Source organism: Pseudonaja textilis, chromosome 3 (genome assembly GCF_049901715.1).
Source record: "Pseudonaja textilis isolate UNSWEBS1 chromosome 3, rPseTex1.2, whole genome shotgun sequence".
Classification (NCBI taxonomy): Eukaryota; Metazoa; Chordata; class Lepidosauria; order Squamata; family Elapidae; genus Pseudonaja; species Pseudonaja textilis.
The window spans coordinates 116,489,021-116,502,893 of record NC_141992.1 but is presented as its reverse complement, the minus strand read 5'-3'; the positions used below and the strand labels follow the sequence as shown (position 1 = coordinate 116,502,893).

The window sequence follows — 13,873 nt, the reverse complement described above, 5'->3', positions numbered from 1 at the left end:
AAAAGGCCAATTAGAAATTAGAAATTATAGCTTCCCTTCAAATTTTCAAAAAAGATAGGAATTCAATTTCCAGTCATGCAATCATTTATATGCAGGATTGGGGTAATATCTGCTTTGCTTGTTACCTTTCTTTCTTATATCACAGTGCTGAAATACCAGAGGACTTTATGCTTCCTCAGTGTAAAAATCTTCCCTTATTCCCAATGATGGAGTGTCGTTAAGATCCCAGAATATACAATTGAAATAATAATTCTACTTTGTGGGACTATACATAAATATATACATATACATACGTATACATAATGTATTATACACATAGATATGCATATGTATATTATATGCCACTGAGAATCATGTTCTGTGTGATGGGTGGTTATATAAATACGATAAATAAATATACCGTGTGTCTGTGTGTAGCATTTATTTATCATATTTACATAGCCACCCATCTCAGAGAACATGACTCTGAGTGGCATTCAATAAAAATACAGAGTTAAAAACTAACAAAAAACATTATATAATTAAAAATACTAGTCTCAATGACAGAGTATCAGAGAGAGCAATACAGCCATCTCAATAATTCACCATTACCTTGCCTGATGACACAACTGTATTTTAAGGGTCTTCTGGAGTATTATCTAGGACAGGACAGAATGATATTCAACAGGGCAGGAGCCATGTTAGAAAAAGACAGTCTTTGAGATCCTGCCACATGATACTCCTTTGCAGATCGGACCCATAACATATTGCTTATGCTAGACCTAATAGGATGAGCAGATGTAATCAGATGGAGATGTTCCCCAGGTACCCAGGTCCAATGCCATGGAGGGCTTTCAAAGTCAAAAGCAGCATAATGAATTGAACTGGCAACCAATGCTGTCTGCAGAGCACAGGTGTAACATGTGACCTTCTAAAGACATACACAATTACCAATTCACCAATGCATTTTATACCAGCTGAAGCTTGCAAACACTCTTAGGGCAGTGTCATGTGGAGTACATTACAAGAGTCAATCTGGGAGCCGATCAGAGTGTGTGTAACTGTGAGGAGAACCTCCAGTCCAGGAATAAAGGCAACTGGCACACAACAAAAAGTTGTGCGAAGGCTTTTCTACCCACCACTGCTGCCTGCTCTTTGAAAAGGAGTTGGGAGTCCCGGATGATCCCCTGATTGCACACTAGGTCTGTTTGATGCAGTGCAACTGCATCTATTACCAAATATGGCATAGTCTCTGATTCAGAGAGCCCCAAGCCCAGATCCACTCAGTCTTTTCAGAGATCAATCTGTTGATCCCCATCCTGACCTCCATAGCCTCCAAGCCTAGAATAGAACATTAACAGTATTGCTTAATAGATCAAGCACAAAAAAATAATTGCATATCATTAGCATAGTGATTATACCACATCCTACACCCAGTGGCTTCATGTAAATATTGAAGAGGAAAGGAGAAAGCACCAAAGCCCGCAGAACCCCACAAAGAAGGGCAGGATCTCTCTTTCCCAATCACTACCAACCGGTATCAACCCTGGAGAAAGGAGGAGACTAAGCACAATACATTGCTGCCAACCCCCAACCCTTGGATCTGGTCCAGAAGGATACCATGGTCAATATAATTGAAGAGGTTAAGAGGAGGTCAAGAAGAGCAAAGAGGGATGTACAACCTCTATCTCACTCCCACCAGAGGTCAACTAAAAGTGTGTAACCAATGCCATTGCCATCCCATATTCAAGCCTAAATCCTGAGTAAAGGGGTTCAGATAATGCATCATTCAGAATTCTTTGAAACTGCTATGTAACCATCTTTTCAACTACCTTCCTCAAAAAGGGAAGGTTAGATATTGAGTGAAAATTAGCCAGTATGATGGGATTGAGTAATTGTTTCTTGAGTAGGGATGAACCACTGCTTCCTTAAAAAAGTGAAGGAATAACTCCTCATTCAAGGAGGAATTCACCACTGCCAGAACCCACCCACATGAATGGGCAGCTTTAGTTAGCCAGGAGTGGCATAGGTTTAAGGAGCAGTTAACTGAGTTCACAATCCACTTCCTCCAGACCAACTGGTTGAATCTCAGATAACCAATCTCAGATAATATGACATGATGCTACCCTTGGCATCTCCCTAAGACTGCAGTAAAACCAACATCCAACTGAGAATGGATATGAGCAATTTTGTTCAACAGCTGCTGAGCAAATTCTTCTGCCCAGCCTGGTAGTAGAGTCTCTGAGCCCCCTCTACCAAAGAAGGACTGTGTCATCCAAAACAAAATTATGGGGCAGCTACCGATGGATGAAGTAAAGTCAGAGAAGTACCGCAGCTTCACCACCCTTACTGCCTCAAGGTTGTTGCTGTTAGTTGAGAAGTCATATCCGAACGATCGCGACCCCATGGACAACATTCCTCCAGGCCTTCTTGTTCTCTACTGTCCCTCAGAGTCCATTTAAGCTCACTCTGACTGTTAAATATGCATGACACCTTATTAATATTAATGTACGCTGTATACAGGAATGGAGTCTGACATCAGACTTCACTCCTTGGTCCAGCCACTGGTGGGAATAATAAAGCACTGTCAGTGGCTGAAATGTTGGACAGCGCCGGCTATAAAAGCCGGTGCCTGTTGCGGCTTGCCGCTTTTTATTCCTGAACCTCTAATAAAGAGTATAAAGATAAATAATAAAGAGTTTTCCTGCATCCTATGGTCCTGCCTCTTCTTTCTGTGCACCCATTTTATACCAACTGCTTCAGTGACTCCATCCAGCCTCCTCATTCTCTGTCGTCCCCTTCTTTTTTTGCCCTCAATCTTTCCCAGCATTAGGCTCTTCTCCACTGAGTCCTTCCTTCTCATTAGGTGGTCAAAGTATTTGAGTTTCATCTTCAGGATCTGGCCTTCTAAAGAGCAAACTTTCATAATAGCTCTAGCCCATATTTGGTCACATTTATCCCTTGCCAAATACCAACAGTTCTAGATGTCTCTTCTCTCATTTCATCTCCCTCAGTTCTTCAGTGAGTCACTGGATGTTCAGATGGACTGTGTAGCAAACCAGAAACAACCCCCAGATCCCTGATCATCAACTCATCATGGTCCATCAGTCTCCAAATGGGGACCAATAGAATAAGTCTTGCCTCCCTGCAGTGGATAGTAGCAACAGAGAATCCTGTGGTAATCAGGGCATGATGTGCCCATGACAAAAGGGATATGAAATACAACATACATTATATATCTTATCAGATCAAAGTTATGGCATTTCCAACAACATAGCAAAGCTCTGTATCATTGCTTGCCTCACAAGTGGTCTGCTGGTTAGTGTCCAGTTTCTGTCCTTTTTTCTATAAATTTTTTATAATACTGTAAGCTTGATCATAAGAGTTAAATATATAGTTTATTGAGACTGATAAAGGCTGAAGCTTTTAAAGAATCAAAAGTTACCTTAGAAAAGTGGGATATTATACTTTTTTTCTGTCAGTTTTCAAGTTTTTCTGTAAAACAGGAAACAATATTTTCTTATTCTAACTTATTTCATTCATTTATTTATCAAATTTGTATGTTATACATGTCATTATTGAGTGAGTCTAAGCTGCTTTAATAAATTTAAATAAATTTAAATTATTTTAAAATTATTTATTAAATTTATTAGATTTAGAATAATTCTAATGATTAATTTAGATATATGTAGTGATATACCTTATGTTTTAAAGTTGTTCCCTCTGTTAATATTTTGGTTTTTGAAGGAAATGTTTTAATACAATACTGTTGAAGATGATAGGTACTTGAAGTTTAAGATATTAAAAAGAGCTAGGCTGAATATTGATCAACAAAAATTGAACTGATTTATAGCAATTGTCTTTTCTTCTCCCAAAGGCTAATAAAGATGTCTAGTCCTTACATGAACAATCTCATTATTCTTGGGGGAATGCTGTCCTATGCATCTATATTCCTTTTTGGGCTTGATGGATCGTTTGTTTCTGAGAAAACATTTGAGACTCTTTGTACTGTAAGTAATTCTGAACTATTTCATATAAAATTCATATTTCTATAAAAATTTTCTCTACTTTCATTGCAAATACATATGTATTCGAAGTTTGAAACACTGCAACTTTGATTAAAACATCCAAATATTTGGAAAAATACAGAGACTTTCAGAAACAAATATATTTTACACTGTTTAAATTTTAGTGCAATGTTAATAAAAGAAGGTGGAAGCATATATATACCACAGTGATTTAATGATCTCAGACTGGCCACTAGTTTCCTCTAATGCTATGTGCAACAAATCAGGATGATGCCAAAATAAGAACACATGCACAGTGACATCATCACACAAATACCATGTATGGATATGTATTCTAATATTTTTTCTTAAAAAATCATTTTTTAAAAGTTGTACAATACAAAAAAAACAGTATAAACTGAGATCAGAAAGAAAGAAGAGAATTGGAAGAAAATAAATACAAAATGCAAAGGAAAAAAAGAAAAGAGAAGAAATAGAAAAAAGAATATTTAAAGAAGTAGCTACTTATCTTCCTTGCAACAATTACTGACAAATTAATATTTCCTCACCTCCTATGAGATTGAAAACACAATTCACTTCTTCACATAGCTCCTCCACTCATTTGTAAATCCAAACTACTGTGTTTTCTATCCAAATGTCAGCAAGAAATGTCTATAAAGTGTCCAGGCTTCTATAGAAATAGTTCTCATTTTAATCCTGATCAAACAAGTCAACATTAATTTATATTCCTTTCTTTTGCTTCTGCCAATTTTAATCTTTAATTAATCAAGTTGCTGCCATGGTATTGAATCTCCATTCAAATTTTCCTTTTCTCAAAATTTTTTTCAAGGCTTCAGAAACTCTTTTTTTTTTGTAAATCCAACAGTAAGTCCTTGCCCAGGTCAGATTAAATCTCATAGTTATCATTTGTAATTCCACTTTGATTATCATCTCTTCTTTATAATCCAGTTTCTTTATTTTCTTTATTACATCTACATTATCTGGGATTTGTTTCATTTCTTCATCCTGTCTGTCTATAAATTCTTCCATGTTGTCCTTTCACATCTTTTACTTTTTAAGAAATTTCTTCAAATAATGTATTACAGATGCAGAAATTACTACTGTCATCTTAAGTATATGTTTCTCTCTGCAGTTCTTAAAAAATGTTTTAAATGTCTCAGATGATATACTTTTGACTTTTATTTTGTAAATTACACTTATTTTTCCTCCCTAGAACTTTAGTTCCCTCTAGTGTCACATTTTGTATTCCCAAGATCTGAAAGTTTCTTTGTTTCTATTTTCAACCTTCATCCAATAAACTTTTTCTTAATAGACTAAACCATGTTCCTACAAAACATTGTTTTGTGTGCTCAGTTTTTCAAAAGTCATAGAAAAGTTCCAATATTCCAAATTTGTCTATTTAAAACTTTGTTAAAATTAAGTTCTTATTTCGCTTTTTGTCATTTTATTTTTACAGCACCTTACACTGTTAGTTAGCTTTTCTTCTCTTTTAGGATGAAGTTTTACCTATCAGGTAGCTTTTCAAATATTGTTTGGAAAATCTTTTTAATTTTGAAATAATTGTAAATCCAAAAGTGATAAGAAAGTGAGGAAGACAGACTCAGTATTCTCAAAGACTCCACTGAAGTTGTGAGCTTGATGACTTCCCTTGTCTTTCTGACCTCAGACCAACAGGTCAACTACTTTCTGAGCAAGTTGAAAGGAGCAGCTGTCTGAAGCTCAGGTGGGCAATTTCTCATCCTCTTCTTATCCAGAGAGGTTCCATTGGACTGAACTTACAACTAAAATATCAGTCATCAGTTGCATCATCATCCACTCTTTTGGAGATATTCAGTTTACCATTTATTCGCCCAGAATTCTCCAACTTGTTTTTCAATGTCTGATGCAAGTATGTAAGCCACAGAATTTGTGTGATGATGTCATAATGCATGTATCTTTGTCCTTTCTCTGAATGCTTTTGATCTTACAGTCAGTCTGTTAAACAGTTGCTTGAGAAGGAAGCTGTTGCCAACACCCAATTCTAGATTTTCCTTTGCGACACTCCTTTCATACATTATTTTCACTCTGGATTGTGCATTTAATCCTATCAAGACTTTCATCGAGCAATCTGTAGCATATGAGATTCATATCTCTCTCTGCTTTTTTCCCCTAGTTTAAAACTACGATATTAATTGGTTTTAATATTGTCAACCATTTTGATGAAGTCCTGGCTAACTGCATAATGTCTAAAGTAGTCTCAAAAACTGTCAACCAATATACCCCTTTTGACTCTCTTGCTAAAGCACTTTACTAATGTAATTTATTAGGCTTTAAAAAGAAGCACTAACTTATTATTTTGTATGGATTTCATATTCATTTTTTTCCTATAGACTAAAAAGTCTATGATTGATAATCCTGCAAAATACAAATCTGAGGAATACTTTTCTAAATAGCACTATAACAAAAGAAAATTTTAGAAGGGAACACTGTATTAGAGTCAGCATTTAACTGGAGAACTGTGCTGATGCAGGAGACAGTAGAAGAGGAGAAGTAGAAGACATAATAGGAAGGTTTGAAAATAGAAAAAGCTTATCACAACAAATAAATATTTGCGTAGTGTTATTCTACTAATATATATCTACTAGTCGTTATTTGTGCCATTGATATCTTTTAAACAGTATGGGAGAAATATAATTACAAAGTTAAATACAAAAAGTTAAATATTCAAATGTTAAAACAAAGAATTTAATCCTTTGAAAAGCCTTAATTATAAAGTACGAAAAGAAATTATAGAGGAAACAGAAAATCCTACAGCTAGGAGGAAGAGATTGGAAGTTAAAAATAAAAAAATATATACTGATTTTTTTTTTTAAAAAACTGAAAATTAGAGCTTTTACCACTTTGACTGCATAGTTAAGTGCTAACTGATTATTTTAGCCATTATTTATTATTTCTCTCAAGTTATGGTTTTTAAGCTTCTTAACGGTAATTCACAGTGTTATATTGAGTTTTTTGTGTATGTTCCTGTAATTTTACATTTTAAAAAAACCTTTCCAACTTTGGGTATATACTTATTGAGAAATTCAATCATATGACTCTTTTGAGCAGTATTATTTATGGTTAAGATTATAATGGGAATCTTACGTTTCTTATGGCCAAACCTGTTTTATATGCCACCTAAAAAAATTTGCAGTAAGAAAAGTTGATTGAGAGATTGATTGTATTATTATCTTGCTCAATCGGAATATAAAAACAGAATCATTCTAAAAAATTTTAAAAATAGTATAATTAAACACATGAAGTCAATTACAATATTTTAATAGTAACAGTTAAGGCATGAATCTGAATGATTTGCTATGTCCTAATGGTTCAAGGAACAATTGCAAGTGATTTACACAATTATGGAAACAATTAGGCATTAAATATGCTCTCAGATTGTAGAATTCCTCTTTCAGAAATCTAACCCCATCCAAGGTAAATAATCCCCAAAATCAAAGTTTGTTTTCCTACTCACCAATATCCCCTTGTGCCTCATCTGTATTTAATTTCTTTTCATTTACCATTACCCATCTTATTACTGAATTTGAGGGTAATTCAACAGCAGAAGAATGTAATTTTATTTAAAAGGTAAACAGTGTAAAAAATAAGATGGGTCTCTATAACATAGCATAGGTTAACTTCCAGGAAATTATACCACCAACTGGACATGGTCAAACAGGAAAGACTGTTGTGTGCTCAAATGAGCAATCCAGTAGGATATTTAAGTAAGTTCTATCAGCAACAGAATTATTATTGCCACACCTTTATTCTGAGTACCTTTTCTCAGGGGAAATAATTTCTTTCTTTATTAAGAATTTTCACCATCACTTCTATATTATAACAGATCAGCCAGGGTTTTGTCAGTATTATATACAAGTAATAGTGGAAAAATATAGAATTGACTTCTTCTGAGATATGGATTGAAAGTATCTTAGTCTCAGAAAAGAAGGGAAAGAAGACAAAGTAATTCAGCATGGATATTATAGTTCCAGAATGTGAAATATAGCATAGTAGAAATTGTAGTGGTTAGCTAGTTCAGGAACTATTAGCCACTGAAATGGTATGCCAACAATATCCTGGGTACCCAGCCTCAACCAATATATGGAATTAGCAGACTGTTAAATGAAGTTTGCAATATACAAATTCAAGTTCTACATTATGACAGCTACATTGCAGAAAGAATGGGACAAAGTAGAACAGGAAAGCGATATCACAGTCTTTGGAAGAATCCCAAGATTTTCAATTAACGTGTCAAAAGTATTCCAAGGAAGGACAAGACTGAAGGAGATCCAATTTCCTAACAAGCAAATGTGAATATGAACTTTGAAGATTTTATCCGGATTCAGAATTACAGCCTCAGAAGAATGATTACTGTATTATGATATGCAACTGTAGAAGTTCATTTGCATTGCCATAAATTATGCAGGAGATATGTATGGGTATGATTTGCTGGATTAATATGAAATCTTTTCTAGGAAATTGCTGATGAAATGTTTAATTTATTTCTATTCTGTTGTAATAACTTCCGCTGTGTTAGGAATGTCAGTTAACGCATTCATATGCACATTTATTACAAAAGGCCCATTGAACACAGTGGAATTTATTTTTGAAAAAAAACAAACCCATGCATGGATTGTTTGTAAAATAAACATGTCCCTTTGTCTTCTACTTTCTTTTTTTTCCTACAGCATAACTGTGTGGCTTGGATATTATTTCCCATCAAGCTACATTATTTGAAGCAAGACAAAATTTGGTTTGTTTCTGATAGTGTCAACATAGCAGACAATGTTTCAACCCTATTCTGTAGCCCTGTATATCGATGAGCAGTATACAGATTAGCCTTCGACTTACAACAGTTAATTTAGTGGCTATTCAAAGTTACAGCAGCCCTGAAAAATGTGTCTTATGAATGTTTTCCATAGTCCTGACTTTTCTAACGTCCCCATGATGAGGTCTTCTGAGACCTTCTGACAAGCAAAGTCAATGGGGAAGCCAGATTCATTTAACAACCGATTAATAACTTATCAGCTGTGGTGATTCACTTAACAACTGTGACAAGAAAAATCATAAAATGGGGCAAATCACAAAGGTCTCACTTAACAATAGAAATTTTGGGCTCAGTTTGTGGTCGTGAGTCGAGGGCTACCTGTACCAAGGAATAAAAGCAAAGTGATTGCATATGCTTAAGTATACAGTACTTCACATGGGCACAAAACATCTAGATTGGTTTTGAGAAGCCATCCGCATCTAACAATTTACTTGATTAAGATGATGTTTTAAGTTGGATTCCTAATGTTTACCTCTGTTACCGTGTGTTCTTTTGGAACAATAAAGTTGCCTTTAATGAAGTGTTTAGTGAAAAGTAGAGCATTAAAAAACGATAAAAAAATGCTAGCAAAGCAGCTTTCTGCATAGTCAACATGGCCAGCTGAATAGTCTGTCCCGCACTCAAATACTTATACTTTTTATCTTCCTTTTTACTCTCATTGTCCGATGGACAAGCAGGCAACCTTCTGACAGCCAGTTTTTAAAGATGCATCTAAGGGCTGCAGTAAGTGGGTCTCTGACCAGTGCTGTCATCAGAATGGATGGATATAGGCTAATTTGGGGTCCATCAAAGAATAGCAGTTGTGTGGTTATTTTTATATTTCACACGTATTAATTCTGAATCAAAGCCTATACAATGTTTGAATACTTTTTCTATTGAAATATAATAGGAAACTGCATTTTGTTTTTGATAATTTGTTACCAAATTTGGTAATAAGACCTGTGGGAGTTCTTGGAAGATTATAGGCTTGCAGTCATCAATGTAGTGCCTCCTTTTAAATTTTTAATTCTTTTTTTAACTGTAAATTTATTTTATCATATTTAGAAATCCAATTGAAATCAGTAGAACTGAAATTTATGTTTCCCTTCACTTTGGACTAATTTGGATATTAACATTATATTTATTATTTATCATTCTGATTTAAAACTAATTCAATTTTTTTATGGAAAGTTATAAATGTTATTTAACAGAATAATTTAACAATTCCAATATTTTTTGCCTAAATCTTTTTCCCTTCACTAAACCTGCATGTTTGTTTGCAAGTCATGAGTTTGAAAGTCATGAGGGAGGAGAAAAAAAGGTCTTTTCTTTGTTTCAGATCCGGACATGGATTCTTACAGTGGGTTATACTACGGCATTTGGAGCAATGTTTGCAAAAACATGGAGAGTCCATGCAATCTTCAAAAATGTAAAAATGAAAAAAAAGGTGAGTTTTTAAAAAATAGTTCTGTTAGTTAATGTCTGGTTGCTTCTACCTTTTTTGTCTAACTGCTGATCAAAAAATATCATTGGAAATCTTTATTGATTATTTGCTTTAACATGTTGCCTATTTTCCATAGCTGCTTACATTCTTGTATCTTACATTGGGTACTTATACAAAGCCATAAATAATGTCATAAATTGACATTTGACTTGAATCAGGTTTAGAAGTCCTGAGATGGAGGGGCTTTGAATTGTGAAAGCAATCCAACTGAAAAAAAAGTTCTTAAATATTAAGCCAGACATCTCTGCAATTGAAATTTGTTGTCATGGTTGATATATTGCCATTTTGTTCTTATGGCCCAAAAGAAAGTATTGGCTTGATGCACACCTGACTTACAGATGTAATTCCAATTTAAAAAGTTGGGTGAGGAAACTCTCCCAAACATTCTTTAGCATTTGCAGTTTTTTAAATGCTGGATAGAGTAGATTCATTAATTCAATAGACTACATCCCTAGGTATAGGATGGACAGCTTCTATTGTGTAGTATTGTAAGTAATATTATAAGGTAGGTACATTGAGGCTGCATATGGTGTGCAATTTTGGATGTGAAATAACATATTCTTCTAAAATGGGTGTAATTTATGATTGAAGCTGTATAGCTTGGACCTGGGCATATTGCCACTGCTTATTTTTTTTGTATAGCTGTCAATCAAGACTGATAGAAATCATGATATATGATTGCCAAGGGCCTTTGTCTTGTATTTCATTGGGTGGGTCTTCCTTTGTAATCTGCATGTCACTGGCCTTTTGTCAAAAACAGATTTGGCAAATGCAGGTTGGGGAATTACATATTCTATGGTGTAATCTGTATGGAAGAAACAATGAACTTGGAAATAATAGAGAATAGGTTTTCCTATACTATTCATAGAGAGTTCCATATTTTGTGAATTAAGTGCAAATTGTGTGGGTGGAATGGAATGTTCTATCTTGTGTTTCTTAGGCTAACAATTTTCGGACTTGTCCTTCACAAGTTTGAAGTTTCTAATTTTAATTAGGCAAAAATAATCAACTCCTAATATTTTGCCTTCTATCTTTAAAAAAATTGTATAGGAAGTACTGCACAGGGAAATGCTGAATTACATAGTATCCCTAGGTAGTTGATATGGTTAATGTAATATGTATAACCAGTTATTGTAGTTTATATGACAAAATTTGTGACATGACATGATGCAGAAATTCAACCATTTTGAGAACTGTAGCTTAATGCAATATGTGTTAATGCTATATCATGGAGAGACATAAATAAAAAATGCTGGTGTAACTAAACAGAAGTTGATTGCTATTTATTTACTGGGAAGATTTATATGATCACACAACTTGCATGATTGATTGGGACTTCAGCTAGCAAACATTAGTAAAAATAACAGAATTTACAAATTACAAGCAAAACCAATGATATCAAGAAAACTAAAGCAAAAGTGACATGCCATAGTGTACTGTTGGTCAACATAAACTTTATTTCCCAAAAATGAACTCCTCTTCTATTATCAGACCCAATGCCTGGGGAAAGGCTCAGGTTCTAAAAGTTTCGCTAAACGTGAACAGGTTCAAGACCAGTGAAATCTCGAGGGGTAGGAATTATTAAAAAGGACATGTGCTGCAACTCAGATGCTATACCTCCTAGACATAATACTCCCATTGCTTCAAGGCAGGGACCTGGTGCATGCCCATCCTGTTAGAATAATAATCCGAAAAACAGCCTTGTTCTAATCTGTATGGGGATTCATATTAACTGGGACACTGAATTGCCCCCAGAAATCAATTGAAAGCTAATACACCTGGTAAAGTATGGCATATTGGTAACTACATATACCACTATATTCTGAATTATTTGTAGCTTCCAGATAGCTTTCAAGGGTTGGCTCATGTAGAAGACATTGCAATATGGATATTGAGCACCTCATGCAGAGCCTTCTGATAGGTAGGAATGGGTAAAATTACTACAAAACGTGAAGTTGCACAAGGTCTGTCCTGGCCATAGCTGTCACAACTCCTCATATAGGAGCTTTGAGTTCAGGAGAACATTCTAGGGAAAATTATTAAGAAGGAGAGCTGGCAATAGTTCCAGAAGATCCTGGAAGAAACTGATTATTTGAACTTGATTCAGTTTCATTTTGATTTTGAGCCAGAGTCCAGTATAGCGATAGCACTGGGCATGCTTACTGATGACCTTTGGTAGAACAATACTAGCTGGAACTGATAGGAAGGAAAGAGAAAAACTACATTAACACCATGTCTCCCACTCCCAATTTTCAACCCCCTGAGCTGGTTCAGATGGATATCTTAACTGATAGTACTAAACAGTGGTAGGATTTAAAAAAAAATACTACCGGTTCTGTGGGCGTGGCTTGTGGGCATGGCAGGGAAAGGATACTGTAAAATCTCCAGTCAGAGGTGGTATTTGCTGGTTCTCCAAACTACTCAAAATTTCTGCTACTGGTTCTCCAGAACTGGTCAGAACCTGCTGAATACCACCTCTGGTACTGAAGGCTTCTGAGAGCTAAAGGGGACAAGAATAAATACCCTCTCCCCATTGAAATCCCATTACAAGTGCAACTAAGGCTCGATACCGTGTTCAGTTTGAAACCAAATTGAAAGTGGCCCCAGAATATGTTGTTCAGTATGTAAAACAGGCACATTAAACCTCCAAGATATGTAAAATAAGAGCATTGACCTCAACTCCAAGCCACAAAAAGTTCCTGGCGATATCATTGAGTCAACTGAATATTCTTGAGGGTACTTTTTTAAAAATATCCATTGAAGGAAGGGGTACAAAGGATAAATCTATACCATAATTGATGTCTCCAAGATGCTTGGTTCTGAGATTAAAGATATGTGATACAAAGTTGAATCACCATTAGATTAGATTCTTCATTTCTTTGAATTTGGTAATGTGTTTTGGTACAAAAGTTGTTTGCAATAACATATGCAAAACATGTACATAATGGGTCTATTGGGGAAAAATTTTGTACTATTTCTTGCGTTTTTTATTTTAAAAATGGATGATGGCACAGACATTGATTAAATAAATTTATAATTAAATATGTGTGAAACTTAAATGGATTTAGATGTATATCCATATTTGGAAACTGAAAGCTTACACAATTTAAAGTGTTCAGAATATAGCGTAGAAAGTAAGAACAGTTCAATTGTAGCAATCACCAAAATCATTTTTCTATTAATAATACCCTTGTCAAATCTTAACAGTATAGAGTGGCAACATTAAGCTGCTTAAAGATAGAAAATAAATCTAAAAAATAAGCAAACATTTTGTGGCTGTTCTCATCCCACCAAGCTGTCTATAGAGAGGCCTCAAGTTTACTGGAACCTATTTGTACTAAGGATGTATCCTTCCTAAGCAATGCTGAGGATAATATACTACGGAGGTAGATATGAAGATCCCTAAAGAGATACAGCTAGTCCTCTCTTAACAACCAGAATTTCCATTGCCAAACAAAGTAGTTGTTAGGTGAAACATGTGGCCACCTTGCTCAATGACAACAATTTTGGTAGTCCCAGTGCAATCATTAGGGCTGG

At 34.9% G+C, this 13,873-nt stretch overlaps 1 protein-coding gene across 1 annotated transcript in view; it reads left to right on the top strand.

Annotated features, from left to right (window-relative positions):
* GABBR2 (gamma-aminobutyric acid type B receptor subunit 2) overlaps nt 1–13,873 on the top strand; it is a 351,494-nt gene that overhangs the window by 233,717 nt on the left and 103,904 nt on the right. The window contains exons 11-12 of the mRNA XM_026701028.2: nt 3,857–3,989; nt 10,172–10,279. Of these exons, the coding sequence (XP_026556813.1) occupies nt 3,857–3,989; nt 10,172–10,279 (241 nt within the window). The remainder of the gene's footprint in view (nt 1–3,856; nt 3,990–10,171; nt 10,280–13,873) is intronic.